Source organism: Carlito syrichta, unplaced genomic scaffold (genome assembly GCF_000164805.1).
Source record: "Carlito syrichta isolate Samal-C Ts95f unplaced genomic scaffold, Tarsius_syrichta-2.0.1 Scaffold305677, whole genome shotgun sequence".
NCBI classification, from domain to species: Eukaryota; Metazoa; Chordata; class Mammalia; order Primates; family Tarsiidae; genus Carlito; species Carlito syrichta.
In genome coordinates, this window is record NW_007249773.1 from 109916 (window position 1) to 128623 (window position 18708).

Consider the following 18708-nt stretch of genomic DNA (forward strand, 5'->3'; position numbering starts at 1 on the left):
GTTTTGATCACTCTGGCTGCAGTGTTGGGAGTGGAGTGGAGTGAACCAAGAGCAGCTAGGTGATTGCACTTGCCCAAGTGAGACATGGCCATGAAGAGAATGATTGGACAACAATTCAGAAGGTAAACAAAAAAGACTGGGCTCGGGGGCATTATGTATTCCTCCTTCAAGGCACTTGTTATGAGTATATGCTCATCTAATGAATGCTCATCTCCTAAAAGAAATATAAGCTCAGGGAGGCAGTTATATCCTGGAACCTAGAACAGTGGCTGTCTTATACAATAGATTGGATGGATGAACTTCCCTCACTTCTAGTCCCCTCAACTGTCTTCACCTTCGTCCAAGTTCAGCCAGCTTTTTTCCCTGCTGAAACAGACAAGGATGACCTGGAGAAAGAATTCATTCCCAAGATCGAATCTGCTCTTACCAAGAAACTGAGCCCCCCGGGGTCTGGTGGACAGACTGTCTCTTTATCTGTGCTTCCTAGAATTTGTACTAGATAAGTAGTGGCTGCAGCTCACCAAGCCTCAGGCTTTCATACAGTCAAAGCTACCAAGTCCCTACAGAGGCCAGGGGTCTCTGGATGGACAAAGTGTTTAAATGACTCTCCTTTTCCACGAAGTATTCAGCTTCCCTCGAGAGCCAGAGGGAGACAGTACTGGAGACTTTTCTCAGACCTGACACCAGCATCCAGGCCTTCTGCTCCCTATTCCACAAGACTATAGCACCTCGGGCTCCTCATCTACCCATGGGACCCCCTAGAAACCTACCTCATGGGACTGCAGAAAATGTTAAGTAAGATAACCTCTGCAGTGTGCTGGTACTGAGTCAATATTTACGTAGAGAATTAATTTTGGTTTCTTTCTCTTCCCAGAGGGAATAAAATAGAAGAAAGCTGAGGCGTATCTTATTCACGTCTAACTAGAAACCCAATATAGCTTTGGACAACTTCTCTAAGCAAACTATTTTTCTTTGCGACTTTCCTTCCCTATATACATGTAAAGAGAAAAATATCAATATGACAAACAAAATAACACTCCTATTTCCACAATCTAGACAAAACACCTCTTCCTAGTTTTTTATCCCCCCTTCTTCTTAATGCGTTTACATAATGGGCATGTAAGGCTTTATATCTTACTTGTATCAGTAGCTAGCTAAATTGTGTGGATTTTAAGATAGCATATCCTTTACGATTTCAAAAAAATTGTGACTGCATCTATTATGTGAATGAACTGTAATTAATTTAATTATTTCCCTGTGGCAGATGATTTCGTGTCTCCCCACACTTCTGGGAATAATATTGCCCTAAACACATTTGTACCCATTTTTCTACATTTCTGATTACACCAGGAAGAACTGAGCACTTAATAAGCATCAGGCGTCATGCTGAGTCTTGGGAATTTAGAAACGCTAAGATGGAGTCTCTGACCTGAGAGCTTAGTCTAGGAAAGGAGGCGGGTGAGTGAAAAGAGTCCGTAGGAAGGTTTGTGAGTTCACAGAGGGAATTTCAAGGCACTCTCTGAGCCCAGGAGGGGAGCTCACCTCTGATGAGGAACAATGAGACAGAGAAAGCTTCATGGAAGAGGCGTTGCTTTGGTTGACCCGTGGCGTATTGGCCCTCACGCCTAAACCTTGCCCTGTGACCTTGGATTTTTCTCCAGCCCAAGCTTTGGCCTGTTCTGCTGGAATGTGGTGTTCTCTGCTTTATTGACCAATGGCAGAGCCTGTGCTGCACCTAAGAGTTTCAATTCTTAGTGAGCTCACCCCTCCACGCTCAGCACACCTCTATCCCCTTCACTCTCTCCACTCCAGCTACACCTGACCTGTACATGCTCCTCAAACATGTCCCACCTGCTCATATTCACCCCGCCCTCCAAGACACCTGGCTCTAATCTAGTCCTACTTGAGTCTTTGCTATTGTAGTTACAGTCAGTTGGGTGGTGGCAAATCTTTAGTAACTCACTCCTCCACCCCACCAAAACAAACAGGGTTTGCTGATTTCCATGTTGTAACTGATTATTCTTGGAGTGATGTCAAGCTACCAACATGATGTCACTGAGCACAGAATTGGGAAGAGACATGCAGTAGTTTATTAGTACGTCCTTTTTCTACCACACAGATACAGTGGACATAAAATAACCTTAAGAGCATACATAGTAACAAAATACAGTGAAATAATCATAAGGTTTATAATATGTATTACCTTTGTTTTTAATATAACATATTTTAGGCCACGTACGGTGGCTCATTCCTGTAACCCCAGCCCTTCGGGAGGTCAAGGCAGGAGAACTACATGAAGCCAGGAGTTTGAGACCAGCCTGGGCAACATAGCAAGACTCCATCTCTTCAAATAATAAAAGAAAACTTAGCTGGGTGTCGCGGCATGTGTAATCCTGATTACTTGGGAGGTTGAAATGGGAGGACTGCTTGAGCCCAGGAGGTCTAGGCTGCAGTGAGCCATAATTGCACCACTGCACTGGGCAGTAGAGTGAGACCCTGTCTCAAAAAATAAAAAAAATATAAAAATAAATAACTTCTTTAACTGCAAGCTTACGCAATTTGGTTTTTAACTGTGGTGGTATTTAGCAACATGCCTCTGGAGGATCTGGAAGCATGAGCTGGCTTTAGCTCCCCACTGGTTCTGATGAACCAGAAACATGAGTTGGGACTGCTCACCCCTACAGGTTCAGCACACCTCCATCCCCTTCACTCTCTCCACTCCAGCTACAACTGGCCTGAACATGTTCCTCAAATATGTCCCACCTGCTCATATTTTAGAGCATTGGTACTGATGTTCCCTCTACCAGAAGCCTCTTCCCCAAGATCTTCCCATAATCCAGTTCTCAGCTCAAACATTACCTTGTTGGATAGATCTTCCCTCAGACCCTAACTCGAGCCAGTCGCCCCCAGATGATCAGTCTCTTATCACTCTTTAAAACCCTGTCTCCTTTTTCATTGAAACTACTGTGTTTATTTTGCCTTTTTTGTAAGTGAATTTGCTTACTGTTCATGTCACTTAGTAGAATGTGAAATGGCTGTGAATAGTAACCTTGACTCCCCTGTTTATCATGTCTAGAACAGTTGAAAATAAACACATCGATTATCTTCAGCAAATATTTGAACAAATGTGTGCATGAATGTCAACGCTCAGTGATCTCACTCTGATGTTTGTGAGAACGGATGCCAGTGCAATGGCTAGACAGTTCTCAGGATCATATGCAGTTCTCTATTTAACAGACCTTTGATCAAATGCACTTGCTTTACTAATTGATTTTATTATGCCCCAGTGTAATGTCTAAGTTCTGTGAAGAATTCCTGGAATAGCCTGCCTGAAATCTTATTTTGATGAAAATCATGACTTCATACCTTAATTGCACTAAATTCGTGTGGACTTTGGCTGACAGTGTTCTTCAGATTTCTGGGTTGTCTGTGTGGGAAACGTTAGACTAAAAAGAAGGATGCCCGGAAGTGAGGTTCTGAAGAAGTTCAGAAGCCAGGCTGACTTTGCAGGATTAGGATGTCCTTAGTTTCTGCAAGGACACCCCATGTTCTTTAAAGTCTAATGAGGAAATAATGGTTCTAGGACACGTGAATCCGTCGTAATTATCGCATCCATGTCTCTCATATTGTTAGGATTAGATGTGGCTGTGAGTAACATAAATTCAAAATAATGAGTTTAAACAAAATGGAAGTTAATTTTTCTCCTATGTCAAAGTCTAAGTCAGCAGTCCGAGGCTGCTGGGGTGACACTCATGGCATCAAGAACTGGGCTCTTTCCACCTTGACCCTTCTCTCTTTTTGTTCTGAGGAGCATTGCTCCATTTCTAAACTTACTTCATAATCCAGTATGGCTGCTTCTGCTCCAGGTGTCATTTCTGCATCCAACATGCCAAAAAGGAGAAAATGGAAGGAGGAGGGTGCGCCTCCATTGAGGGCACTTATTTTTATTTATTGCTGTGTTTGTTTTACTTATTTTTTGCTTACACTAGATCAATGTGGCTTATTCTATTTATTTTAAATTTGTATAAATTTATAAGGTGCGTGTGTAGTTTGTTACAGGTATAGATTTCACAGTGGTCAAGTCAGGGCTTTCAGAGTATTTATTCATCACTTGAGTAATATATTCATTGCATCCATTAACACCCTCACTCTTCTGAATCTCCATTGTCTGTCACTCTACTTTCTTTGTCCATGTGAACACATTTTTTAGCACCCACTTATGAATGAGAGCGTGTGATATATGTCTTCCTCTGCCTGTTTTATTTCACTTAAGATACTGTCTTCTGGTTCCACCCATGTTGCTGCAAAAGACGATTTCATTCTTTACACCTGAATAGTATTCCATTGTGTATATATACCACATTCGCTTCATGCAATCGTCCTTAGGTGTTGCACAGATTACTTCTCCTTGCATTTCTTTGGTCAAGTATTAGACCTATAGTTACACTTAGCTGCAAGAAAGGCTGGGAAAGGCTGTTTTTATTCTATGAAGACTTGGAGAGAGCTAGCATTGCATTTCCATTTCCATGAGAGAGAAGGAAAGACAATGGGGCATTAACCACAGCTTCCTTTCTCTGCTGTCCAGTGGCCAGGCAGTTCCTAACCATCAGGGTAACTTCTAGGCAGACTTCTCACACTTCTGTAACATTGGCCAGTGAGTAAACAATGAATCCAGGTGAATTTAGACAAATTACCATTCAGGACACAATAGGCAACATGAGTTTCATGTTTTCACTGGTTCCCCCCCTTTCCCCAGGTCCCATGGCTGTCAATGCAGAATGGATCCCGGGGAAGCTGAGGACACAAAGGACACAAAGTTTCACAGCTGAGGACACTGAGCTTAGGATGCTCATTTTACAAAGGGGCTGACGACGGCATTTTCTTCTCCATAGTCAGACATTATTTTTACCCTGGATTGTAAGCAATTTTTCTCTGGTGAGAGGAAGAAGACTATCGTCATGAAAAGTCTTCAGGGAGGGAGGTGTTCTCTATCTTTACTCTCCTGGTCAGGATACAACCTTGTCCTCTGACTCAGAGGGAGGAATTACAGGACAAAGGTATGGTTTCTCTTAAAACAGGCTGCTTGGTGAGGCGACCCCCAAGGGAAATGACTGCTATGGGATGGGACTCTTTAAGTCAGAGAGTGTCACCTGGACCTTGGAACCATATACAGAAAGATGTGAAAGATAAAACTGCAATGATGACAGCAGAGAGAAGAGAACAGCTTGGTAACTTAGGAATATGGCAAGGCTTCTTAATACTCCAGTAGCACAAAACACTTTTTTTTAAAAAATGGACATTTATTATTTTGGAATTACTAGTTTCTGTTGTTGTTTGCTCAAGGATGGACGTCTGTTGATAGTTAACGGACAGTGATATATTGGGAGATGATATTTTCAGTGATGGAGAAAGGCACAGAGCTAATATCTAGACTATACTAATTGTTGCTGCGAATCAACAAGAATCCTAGTAGAAAAATGGGAAAAGAATATGATTAACTATTTAAAGCATGGGAAATCTAAGAGAGGCAAATGCATAAAATGATGCTCAAGCTCATTAGTTATATGATACATTCAAATTAAACAGAGCAGCAAGCCACCAGTTCATGCTGATAAGATTGACCCAAAAAAAAAAAAAAATTGACCCTTGAAGAAAGCCAAGTATTAGGTGTACCCAGCGACAGGAATTCTTTTGCCTTCTAGTGAGGGTGAGGCCTGGTATGAGCCACTCGAAAGGGTGACCTGTCAGTACTTGGAGAAGTTGAGTGTACATTCCCTGTGAATCAGAACCCTCTCTTGTATCCCAGAATAATTCTCCCCCAAGTGTACAAGAGGATAAAGATTAGGATGGTTATCAAAGCAGTTCAGGGTGGTGGAGAGTAAAAGACAACCTAGGTATCCACCACTGAGGGATAAAAAAGTCAGATGTGGTAGATAAACACTGGAATATTCTGCACCCACTAAAAACACAAAGAACTAGATATGCATTTCACTGCATAGACAGAGCCTAAGAACAGCTGAAGGAGCAAAGTTAGGAACTATGGAATCCATACTACATCTATACGGATAGTAAATCTACAGTGTTATGTCGCATATCCATGAAAAATGCATACACACACAAACATTTCTATGTGTTTCCCACGTTCAAGGCTAAATGTAAAACACGTTAGGGAAGCTGCCTTTGGGGAAGGCAATGAGAATGGCGAATTAAGATGAAAGAGAATGAATAAGTAAAACAAGAGAAAGGTCATGTAGACGCTGATTCTGTGCCACGGACTGGTAGATTACGATTAACTCAAGCCTCTGCACATGAGGTTATATGACTGACAAACCCACAAGTGTTGGGAAATCGTCAGCTTCTCAATCAATGAAAGCCAGCACTAAGTTTGCCAAGTACAAACTGCTCATCTTGTGACATGGTGCTCAGCCCTGTGCTGCCAGGAGCAGTATCTCAATGGCCTACAGCCTGGCCTTGTGGGTGCTTCTCCTAGACTTGCATTGTTTGTCCAGCACCATCCTTATTCTCACAATACGCTATATTTCATCTAAATTGAACAAAAAGATTATAAATCATCTACAACACAAGTGAGTCTTCATCTCAGTGCATAAATAATTTTCCCCTCTTTGCCAGAAAATAATTTAAAAAAAAACTAATCGTTTTTTTTTTTTCCTTTAAGGTAACAGACAATTAAGTGTGCTGTTCTCTCAACCCACACCTGGGGCATTTTTATGTGAGATAGGATTAAGAATTTCATTTTTAGCTGGTGTAGGGAAAAAGAAGAGTTATTATTTTACTGTCCTAAAAACCATGTTGACTTCAAGTCATGTATTTAAACTTCCTGGGCCTCAGTTTCTTTGCCTATTAAAAGGGGTGCATAGTTCACAGGAATGATGAGAGGAAGAAATGAAAGTATGCACATAGAGAGCGTACCACAGTGTCTAACACAGTGTGCACTCAAATAAGTAGTTGGCGTTATTCACTTTTACTTATAGTGTGCCTGTTATATTTCAGGTGCTGTCACATTCACTGCCCTCTTTACCACCTCAGCCTCATCAAGGGATGAAATGACATCTGTAAAGCAACCCTAAGGCTGAGGAAAGCACTGCATTTGATGTCTACTACTGGAGTCAGACAAAGGATGCAGAGCGCGGAAGTCAAGGTCTGGTCATTTCATGTTCAACGTCATCGAACTTCCCACTTAGTACAGGAAACATTAATCAGACCCCCACGGATGCCTTTTGGACAGAAAGTATCATATTCTTAGCAGACAGTCGAAAGCCTGGCACATTTTAGAGGCTCAAGGAATTCTAAGCAACAGCCCTTGAAATCCCCATTTTAAAGGCAAAACAACGGAGGCACGGAAGTGACAAATGAGCCATACAGCTGCCTGCGGCTTTAAAGCCAACCCTGAGTTTGTTTTTGGTTTTGGTTATTCTTTTTCAGCAGATGTGCTTGGTCAAAGGACGGTGGGAGGAAGGGGGTGGATGTCCAGCAATCTCTGTTATTGGCTCACTTGCCCACAGCTCATTAACCTCTTCTGAGAAAGTATTAAGCAGGTGCTCAAGGCCTCGAGATCCCTGATTTTTCTAAGCCTTTCTGAATCTCTGACTTTCCAGTGTTTTTTCACATTTTTCCTTTGCTGGCCACTAATGCCTTGCCTCAGTTTCCTCATCTGAAAAAACTGTTGGCTCATGACATCCCCCACCTCCTTGAGGACCTCTCCCCAACATCCTCCCTCGACCTCCTAGGTGGGTAGAAGACTTGGGCCTTCCTAACCTTATTGGTTTGCGTATTTTCTGTCTGCCCATCAGCATGGCAGCACGTCAGGAGGAGGCAGGGTCCTGCGTCTGCTGCTGTATCCCCCATGCCTGAAACACTGCCTGGCATATAGTACAGGCCCTCAATGATTATTTTTTTGTCAAATGGATGTGGACATACTTTTAAACAATAGCATGCATCCCCTGAGAGTGTATGTGGCGAGACTGGACTGAATTTTAACGCGTCTCCTCATTCCTATTCTTACTCCTGCTCTTGAAACATCCCGGCAAGGTGCTCCAACTGTCCTCTCTCCGGAGCTTCCAGGGTTGTGTGGGGGAACACAGGATGGATTCGCACCCAGGCAGTCCTTCCCTTTGCAAATGTGCCGGCGTTCACAAAGCCATCCACCTGCGGTCTTGAGTCCAAGCACATCAAGACAGTCACTTAGAGGTTAACAAAACAAGCAGATCTAAATTAGGACCCTGACTGTGTTTCAAGGGGGGAAGAGATCGCTCGTGTCATTGGCACCAGCATGTGGTCGCAAGTTTGTTGGAATCCAGGAGCCCGGGAAGCGTCCCCGCGCGCTGGCGGACCCCCCCCCCACCCCCCACCCCCCACCCCCCACCCCCCGCCTCGCGCTGCGCCCCAGGGCTGTCTCTTGTTTCGCGGGCGGGTGACCCTGGGCAGGAGGCGGCTGTCCCAACCCTCCCACCTCCGCTGCGTCAGGACGACGCCCACTGAGGGCGTTGCTGAGCCAGGTGCGCGGGAGACACCTTTGTAGTCTCAGCTCTCCCCGAATGCCAGGTTAAAACCCTTTGCGAACCGCCTGCGACAGACCCCAGGGCCAGACCTCCTCCGAGCAGCATGTGCGCCGTGGTCCTGGAGAGCCAAGGCCTGGGCAGGAAGCTTTCCGACTTCGGACAGGTGAGCCAGGGCGGGCCTCGCCGCTGGGGAAGGGACTGTTCCAAGCCCCAGGGAGAGGGTTCAAAGACAAGACGAGACAAGGGTTCACCGAAACAGACAAGATAGGTCCTCAACACGGAGAACATCTATCTGTGTGGGGTTCAGGGGGAAAAGCCCTGCTCCAAGGGGTGGGGGATCTGGCTTTCAGGACTGCCACCAGCAGTCCTGTGTGTCTTTCAGCAGGTCACTGTTCCTCTCTGTTGCCTGCGCGTGGTATTCTGGATCTCTTCTGTGAGAAGGGAAAGTGACCAAGCCAGCCTTGAGAGCGGAATGAGAAAGAACCCTCCGCGTGGCTTGGGGAAGTGCCCTGGTTTGCTGGCATTCTCTTGAGGTGCACTATTGCAGTATACATTTCAAAAACTGACTTCCATATTCACCCAAGGCAGGAAATCATACACCTAGACTCAGATTCAGATGTAAAGCCCAGACCTGGGGAACAACCTGTATCTGCAGGTCCTGTATTTTGTAGTTTAGAGAGAACGATCGTCCGCAGAGACCAGGGAGACTGGAGAGAAGAGAAGGTGGATGTTAAAGTTAATGTAACTAGAGAGAATGCAGAACTTTGGACTGACTTTTTTTGGAGCGAAAGGCTTCCTACGAAAATGGCGTGCAGTGCTTGGGAGACAGGAGAACTTGGTGTTGAAGAGGAACAGTGTGAGCGTTAGGCAGATCCCAGAACAGGTCCTGGCTCCAGCCCCCATTTAATTTCTGTGCTACTGGCAGCTGGGTCCCCACAACCGTGGGAGGGGCTAGGGCAGTGGTCTGGTCAGGGTGGCACAGGGGCTTAAAGCTTTGTTTATGGAGCACTTGGAAGATTGGGAATGCATCTCTTGCCGTGGCCAATGGCTGGGGCACGAGTAGAGAGGGGCGTTTCAAGCATGCCACACCACTGCACCAAAAGCAGGCATTTACCTTTGAGGAGCCTCAGGTTTGTTCATGTGAAAAATAGGAATAAAAGTACTGATGTCTTAGGTTGGCATGACAATTCACGAAATGGTGCCTGGAACGTAGGAAAGTGCCATCGTGTTGATCTAGCCAGAACGAATTTGTTTCTTTCAGTCATTTCACACTACAGATGTATGTGTGTGATTACATAGCTCCTACCATGACCTCAATAAGCACTAAGATTGAAAGTCAGTACTTCTGGAGTATCTTTGCCAAAGTGTACTGTTTTTAAATAAACTGCTCCTTCCCGAAGATAACACAGCATATTTGTTATATGCAATTAAAGAGAACATACTTCTACTGCTGAATATGTTGCTCGATGGTAAAAATTATTTCCTTCCTCATACTAGCAAAGATCTTTCTCCCGGCTCTCTTCCTTCCAATATAGTTTCTTTTCTCTACCTTTACCCATCTTGAGTGTACATGTGTTTGTAAGTCAACTCACATATCTGTTAAAACAAAGTATAGCTTCTGAGTCAATGAAAACTTATTTTGGAAGAGATTTTCTCAAGGGCCCACGACTGACTTCAACACAGCAGTGTCAGAATATGGAATCTGAATCTATCCCAGACCACAACATGTCACAAACTTCTATGCGCTGTTCTTTGGTTGTAAGTCTTTCATGGTTTGAAAAGAAGGTGCAATTGTCCCAGGTGTGTCTGTCTCTAGGAGACAGAATAAGGTCTTTGGAGTTGTTGCACTTGGGTTCAAGTCTAGAATCTGCCATTCATTAGCTGGGTGTCCAAGCCACTTAACCTTGGGTTAAGCTGAGTCTACTTCTTCATTTGAAAAATAACAGCACCTACCCCATGGGGCTATTGTGAGAACTGGATGAGCCATTGAATGTAAACCCTTAGAAGGGTGCGAGTTGTTGCCAATCATAATGTTTGTTTACTGTGAAAAGTACCAAGTATGGCTCCTGGCACACAGCAGGTGCTCAGTCAATGGCAAGTCCTAGTACTAATATTAGTTACAACCAAGAGTAGTGCCTTGTCATACAGTAAATGTGAATTTTCAGACACATTTGAGAAAAGTTATAATTTTTAAAATAGGCTATATACTTCTTTTTTTTTTTTTTTTTTTTTTTTTGAGTTGGAGTCTCACTCTGTCGCCCAGACTGGAGTGCAGTGGCCGCTCCCGCGCCTCGACTGCTGGGCTCCGGCGATCCTTCCGCCTCAGCCTTCCAAGTAGCTGGAATTACAGGCATGCGCTACCACGCCCGGCTGATTTTTTGATTTATTGTAGAGATGAAATCTCGCCAAGTTGCCCAGGCGGGTCTCGAACCCGCGGGCTCAGGCAATCCACTCACCTCAGCCTCCCCAAGCGAGGGATTACAGGCTATATACTTCTTATTGGCTCCAAAATTTTCCGTGGGATTATTTTGGAATAGCAATCCAAGGAACACTCACCGAGAAACACTGATTTAGACGTAGAGTCTATAATACTGAGTGATCTATCACAGAAACAAAGAAAGGAGCTCCACATGTTCTCACTCATAATCGGACCTTGAACAAGTGTCATAATACTATATAAGAAAGGGATTGGCAGTGGTGGGAAACTCCCAGGGGTGGGGAGGCACACCTTATCAACAAGGGTACCTGCATAATGAACATTTGCAAACCTAAGCTTGAATTGTACCCCACATCTTTAAAATAAAAAAAAATTAAAAAGAAGGGAATGAGTGAAAGAGGATGGGCATGGGTGAAATGTAGGCTGTTAAGGGTAGGACTGAGTAACTGTCTAGTGGTTGGACCACGATCAATCTTATGCTTTGTAGGAAGAGAGGACTAAATCCTCTCGTTGTGTCCACAGCAAAGGTAATCATTAGGATCCTGAATTCTTGCATGAACTCACATGGATCATCTTCTCCCTTTGGCCCTGAGTTTCCCTATCTGTTAAATGAGGGAGTTGAACTAGAGGAGCGCTAAGCAAAAATCTAGCTCTGTGCGTCAATTATGATCAAGTCCTCAGTGGATTCAGAAGCCAAGGGAATGTGTGGACGAAGGATGGTGGTGCACCTTGACTGAGGACCATGAAGGTTTTCCGAGAGAAGTGAGACCTAGGAGGGTCTTTGAGGAAGGGTGAGATACTGGAAAGGGGGATTCAGTCATTTACTAGAGTGAGGAGTTAAAAGGCCAGGAAGAAACCAGTTGGGCTGAAGGGGAACTTCCTGTGAGTGGCCCTCGGGAAGTGAGATGCCACGGAGACTGTTGAATATCTGAATATAGGCAAGAGACATTTTCCCCTGATGGCCATGGGGAGAGAGCCTTGAAAAGTTCTGAGTAGAAGAAGGATGTGAGCAAAGTTCTGTTAGGCTGGATGCAGGTCACCAAAAATTGGATTCAGGCAATGATGTCAGTGGGAACAAAAGAAGAACCTGACACCAGAGTCATGTCTGAAGATCATATTGGATTTGGTGCCTAGCTGGACACACACAGGAGTGTAGTGGGGGTTGGGGAGTGATTGAGTTTCAAGCCCAGCTGCGTTCAAGTCTGGATTACCTAGTCAAAGGTGGCATCTGTTGGGGTGTGTCAGGGATATCTGCCTTTTCTTGGAGGCCAACGGGGGAAAAGGATATTAAGTTAACTAGAAACAGGGAAGTCCTTTGCCATTTCAAGGAAACTGGAAGGTACAAAGGGTTCCCTGGTAGGAGGAAGAAGACTGACATGAGATACTCATCTGTACCTTTATGGCAGGGATTGTGACGGGGGTGGGGGGAGAAGGTAGGGAATAGAGTCTGAAAGAGGTTGTGATTCATAGACAGTTTGCAGGGATCAAATGACCTGGGTTGAGACTCCGCTCTACTGCTAACTGTGGAACTATGGGTGAGTTACTTAGGCTCTCTAAGCCTTAATTTTGTCATCATTCAAAGGGGGTACATGATGCATATTAAAACCTACCTCCTAGATTGTTACCAAAATTACTTCAGTGCTTATTCTAGCACAAAAAAAGAGTGCTTCTTTTGCTACCTGGACATTACAGGCTTTGAATAAATGGTATGCATTACATTTTCTAGACAGATAACATCGTGATCAAAATAAGGATTTTTAACAGTTAAGTCTTCGAATTCATTTGAAGCTCCCTATAATCACACTTGTTGATAAATTTGGTTCTTCCCTACATCCCTGTTTCATGTGAGGTTCTGGGAAAAATCTGAATTTTTTGAATTGAGAGAATCTTGTCTTAAGGGTCATCGGTGTCTATGCAGGGCTTGCTATTCTGAGTCACTGATGAGAGTCTCTCCAGCACAGCCTTCTCTCACTGCGATGATGTAACATTCATTCCACTAATCTCATTAACTTGCTCACAAGAGGGTAATTGTTCTGCACACTTTTTTCTTTCCAGTTTTTGGTACATGCTGTTTATTGGTAGATACAGAGAACTTTGTAGAGTGTTTCAAAGCTTAGGCAAATGTTTTAACAAACTCTGGAATGTCATCCCCAATCTCACCTTAGTTTGCTAGCACATGCATGTAGCGCTAGATCCCAGACATTCTTGGCAATTTAGATTAAGACATCCATCTTCTGATAGATTATTTGCATACTTTTATGTAGTTTTGTGACTCTTTTTCAACAATTTGCTGTCTCAGATCTCAGTTAAAGCTTCCTGAGATTTTTTTCCCAAAAGCCAAGAGGTCATTCTTGTGTACTTATAAATATTTCCATCATTTATATATCTCTCTTAGAGTAAGCTATTTAAGCCTACCTTTTCCTTTTTTTCCCATTATCTGAATAATGTTTTGACAGGGCTTATTGTTAGTGTGCTTTGACAGGTGAGATAACTAAGAAGGCTGAGTGATCTGTCCAAAGTGGTCAAATGGGAAAGTGAAAGAGGGTTCCAGCCCAGGTCTTTGGGCTTCAAAACCTGTCCCATTTGTCGCACTTTCCACACTGTTTTCTTGGGACATTTTATGAAACATTTTATAGCACTCTAAGGATCTTTTAGTTTATTGTATATGTGTCTAAGTCAGATTATGAGGTCTTACAGCATAGGACATTGTCTTACATTCATCTTTGTATTTCTCAGAACTTGAATAGAGCCCAGAACTTAAGTAGATGCTCATTAAAAGGAATTGAATTTATAAGGGTTGACTGGTGACATCAGTGTATAATCAACGCTTTCTCAAGTTGAAAACTCACCCAATAGCATCGCCGATCATTTAATTGCCCTTGAAGCACTTATTTTCAACTACACTACATGCTTCCACACTGTATTCCAAGGCTTAACTAGAAGAAAGAGTTTATGCTAGCCTTGTCTTTGGAGTCTTACTGGGAATTAATTGGAACACATTTTAACCAAGCACACTTTAACCTGTAGGAAACAAGCTATATTGAAGAAAACTCCAATCAAGATGGTGCTATATCACTGATCTTCTCCCTCAAAGAAGAAGTTGGTGCTCTGGCCAAAGTCTTGCGCTTATTTGAGGTCAGTGCTTCATTTATGTTTGTCTAAATAATACCATAGCAAGCTTCCATGTTATTTTCTAGTTAGAGGCGATGAAAAGAACATAGGATCTAAAACTGGAAGATTGGATTTTCAGCTCAGGCTCTTACTTTAACTACCTGTGTGACCTTGGTCAAGTTGTTCAGTCTCTCTGAGCTTCTGTTTCTCCATTCGTAGTATGGTGCTAGTGACATATACCTTGTCAGTTTCAATGGGGACTTTGTGTTGACATAATGTGTTTTTAAGTGACTAGACACATGTTGCTTATGATCAAAGTTCAAGACTAGACAAAAACAAAATAAAAGAATCATGAATTTTTTCATTCACTAAATTAATATTGCGTGCCTTCTATGTCTGAGCACTGAGCATCAGATAATAAATAAGAAACCATCAGTTTCTTTCTTCAAGCAGTTTAACCCTAAACTATGTTTTAGAAAGTAGCTAATGTCCTTTAAGACAATGGTAGATGTCTCATGATTAAAAGGGTTCCATGATCAATACATCTGGGAAACTTGGAGTCATATGATTTTATCAGATTATTTTAATTATAAATTCTAATGTATACTAAGAAGGAAATGTGTGAATTATTTTCTAAACTTATTTGACTGTGAACCCTTAGAATTTTAAGAACATTTCTTAATATCTTGGAACAAGTTTAAGAAATGCTGATTTGGGGTTTTGCTTGGCATTCAAACTTTACATAACTCCAAATTGGTTTCCGCAACCAGATTCCACCCAACTTCTTTGCTAATGTTTGAGCTGGGATTTTCCTACCTGAAAAGGCATTGTATGATACTCATGTTTCTGTGAGCTCTCTAGCTGATTGGGAGCCAGGAGTAGCATGCTGGTTAGGGCTGTGTACATAGTTAGTGCTCAATGTGTTTGGTCATGCATTCTATAAATTCTCTTTGAATATGGCTGGATACAATGAGATATCTTGTGAAAGCTTCTGATGCTGTCAGGATTGCATGTGAGGGGGCAAAGATGGTGGATACACTGTAAGATGGAGCATACACAGAAGCTGTAAGGTAGAGAAACTCCCTTCTTTAGGATCTGGCAAGAGAAGCAAATGTTTTGAGTAGCTGGGGAGGGAGGGCAGAGTATGAGAATGTCTCTCAGTGATGGTGGCTTTTCAGACATGATCTCACTCAATATAATGAAAATAGCATGGGGTAGGTGCTCTTTCTGTCCTGTTTTTCAGAGAAAGAAACTGAGGTTTAGCGAGGTTAGGTAAACTTGCCCGAGTTCACACCACTAAAAAGTGCTGGAGACATTATTTGAACCCAGGCATTCTGACTCCAGAACCTACTTCTCAGCTGCTCTCAGCACTGTTTCAGACAGGGCAGGCTTTGTAGTCTGTGGGGCCCAGTGGAACATGGAAATGCAGAATCTCTTCTTCACGCAGTGCTGTCGAAACAAGTCCTGCTAAAATACTACAATATACAATTTTCCTCTTCCTCTGTGACCTCTCTCTTGTCCTGCCATAGTGTTTGCGTCTTGCTGCTTGGCTGTACTCCCCTTCCTTGGGCGCTGTGGGTATCTCCTGTAGCTACTGCTGGGCTGACAGTTCCCCTCTCCGTGGGCCTGCTGCACCAACCCAAAGTGCTGAGTGATCCCCCCCGGAAAAAAAATTGCAGTCTCTGGTTGGAAGGCGGAAGGAGGATTTCCCGGGGCCAAGTCACCCACCATATCACCTGCCAGATCCCCAGTGGGGAAAGATAGAGGCAGAATATGCCTCCCCCCATCCTCCTGCCACCTGGTCGTGACTCTGGGCAGAGGGCAGCAGTGGTGGTACGGTGAGGCCAGGGATGGGGAGGCTAAATGAGCCCAGGATGCTAGTGAGCTGGAAGGAACCCTGAAGCCCCTGCTGGGAGGGGAGGAAGGGACAGAGGGTGGGCTTCATGTGTGCTGAGGCTCTGAGCACCAGCAAAGTTGGACTTTGCTAAGCAAACACACATTCAAAGACAAGAATTTCAAGAGGGCTACATAGAGCATTAAACCCAAGTGTGATTCATGTGGGACAACCTGGTTACATATCCAAGAAGCTGACCCTGGCCTTGGACCTCTTTACAAAAGCCTTCCCTGAATTAACTTCTATCTCCTCAGTGTTCCCAAAGCACTTCTGCTTTCAGCTGCAGCACTTGTTTGCTGTGTTCACCGTACACATTTTTGTCTGCCCCTGAGGACGGTTTCTTCAGCAAGGGAGCCTTACCTCAGTCATCTTCACAGCCTCAACAGACCTAGAGTTTTATATGTATTAAGTGTTCAAATAAGAATGAAATTAAATCTAAATGGGAACAGAGGATATGAGACTCTCTTGCCCTGGAATTTAAGAAGGAATATGTTGAGCCAATTAATTTTTACCCTGAATTCTTTAATCAAATTAAATCTAGTGATTGAGTACATGATTAAATGGAGAAAAGACATATCTCATATAAAATTCCAAATAAATTAAGTAGATATTCCATCCTCAAAGAGGAAGAGCCCAGTTCCCCACTCCTAAAGTGTAGGCTTTGCATATTTACTTTCTTCCAAAGAGTATAGTGTGGAAGACAGGGAAAGGTTATCTTTACAGTGAAGAAACATCTCTCACACACTTCAGCTGGTGACCAAGTTCAACATCATCAAGAAAGAAATTAAGTATTAAAACAAACTGTTTCATAATAGTACAAGAAGAAAAGTGCCTTATCACAGATGATATTAGTATTAGGATCTGATATTAGTATATCATCTGTGATAAGGCATGTTACTAGCATGTATCCTGCAGAGGATGCTACAGAAACAGCACTTCACCTCTGTAATCTTTCCCCCCAAAACCCATAACTCCAGTCTCATCAAGAGGGAAAAAAACAGATGAACCCTAACTGAGGGACATTATACACAATCCCCACTGGTGACTCGCCAAAACGCTCAACTCGTAAAAAACATGGAGTGTCTGAAAAATTGTCTCAGTCAAGAGAAGCCCAAAGAGACATGACGACTAAACATAATGTGGTGTCTTGAGTCTGATCCCTAGAACAAAGGACATTAGTCACAAACTAAAGGCATGTGAATGAATAAAGGACGGTCTTTATAATAAACTGGTTCATTCATTAAAATTGGTTCAATCATCATAGCACATACTCTGTACAAGTGTAAGATAGTAATCATGGGAGGGATGGGGTCCAAGGTATGTAGGAACTGTCTGTACTATCATTTCAGTTTTTCTGTACATCTAAAAGTGTTCTTAAAAGATTGTCTACTTAAAAAATTAAAGTTGGCTCTCCAACTGGGGTGGGGAGAGATACATGTCTGAAGGAGAGCAAGCAACGTGTGGAGAGACAACCCTTTCTGAGTTCATAAGAAAGACATATCTGTACAATGCACCGATGTAGCTTTTTAGCCTTTATATTCAACAGATATTCAGTATTTTCTCCCTGAGAAGTTGCCCCTTGGGCCCAAGTCAGAGTTAATAGATTAAGTAATGGCAAATTAGTAGGATGTTTTCAACCTAATAAATAAACCACAAGGAATTAAATTATCAGCACTGAATGGAATACGCTCAAGACGTGTGTACACGTGTATGTGTGCACACATGCTCATACACGTGCACCCGTGTGCTCTGGGTGAACTCTTTGACGCGTTATCTACAATTTCAACAGCAAAGATCGATAAGTAATATCATTGCACTCATTTTACCAAGAAGAAGACAGAGGTCACTGCACTGGGTAATTGGTGACACATTGTGAGTATATATCGATTTTTCTCCACAAACAAATTTCAGGAGATGCTCTAAAAATTGTATAGGACAGTGTGTCTTCTTGCCTTATTAACGTCCTGGCGACAAAATGCAGAGTCGCATTACAGTTGTTCAAAGTGCTAGGTTGATAATTGTGCACCCACATTATGTGATAATCCAGGCACAAGTGATTCTCTTTTTGTTGTTGCTGTTTTTTCTTTTGAGTTGGAGTCTCACCCTGTCACTCAGGCTGAAGTGCAATGGCACATTCCCGATCACCGCAGCCTCAGCCTGCCGGGTTTAGGTGATCCTTCCACCTCAACCTTCCAAGTAGCTGGAACCACAGGTGTGCACCATCACACCCGGCTAACTTTTTAAAAAGCTATTGTAGAGACAGAGGTCTCACCAAATTGCCCAGGCTGGTCTCAGATCCCTGGACTCAGGCAATCCTCTCACCTCTGACTCCAAAGTGCTGGGATTACAGGCATCAGCTACCACGCCTGGCCTCATGTGATTCTTCATTGGATTTTCATTAAACTCAGTGGAGTTGACAGTACACTCATTTTACAGATGACTGAACTGAGGTTCTGAGAAGTTGAGTAACTTTGCTCAAGATCACACAGCTAACGTGCAGTGAAAATGGGGCTGCCGGGCTCGGTGGCTCAGCCTGTCATCCCGCACCTTTCGGAGGCTGAGGTGAGTGGGTTGCCTGAGCCCGTTGGGTTCGAGACCCGCCTGGGCAGCGAGACCTCATCTCTACAATAAATCAAAAAATCAGCCGGGTGTGGTAGCGCAGGCCTGTAATTCCGGCTACTTGGAAGGCTGAGGCGAAAGGATCACCGGAGCCCAGCAGGTCGAGGCTGCGGTGGCCGGGAGTGGCC

The 18708-nt window shown here is 43.5% G+C and overlaps 1 protein-coding gene across 1 annotated transcript in view; it reads left to right on the plus strand.

Moving 5' to 3' along the window:
• The first annotated feature begins 8610 nt into the window (after positions 1 to 8610).
• Positions 8611 to 18708, plus strand: part of PAH (phenylalanine hydroxylase) — an 80081-nt gene continuing 69983 nt past the window's right edge. Inside the window, exons 1-2 of the mRNA XM_008062219.1 lie at positions 8611 to 8682; positions 13984 to 14091. Coding sequence (XP_008060410.1) covers positions 8623 to 8682; positions 13984 to 14091 — 168 coding nt within the window. The 5' untranslated portion in view covers positions 8611 to 8622. The remainder of the gene's footprint in view (positions 8683 to 13983; positions 14092 to 18708) is intronic.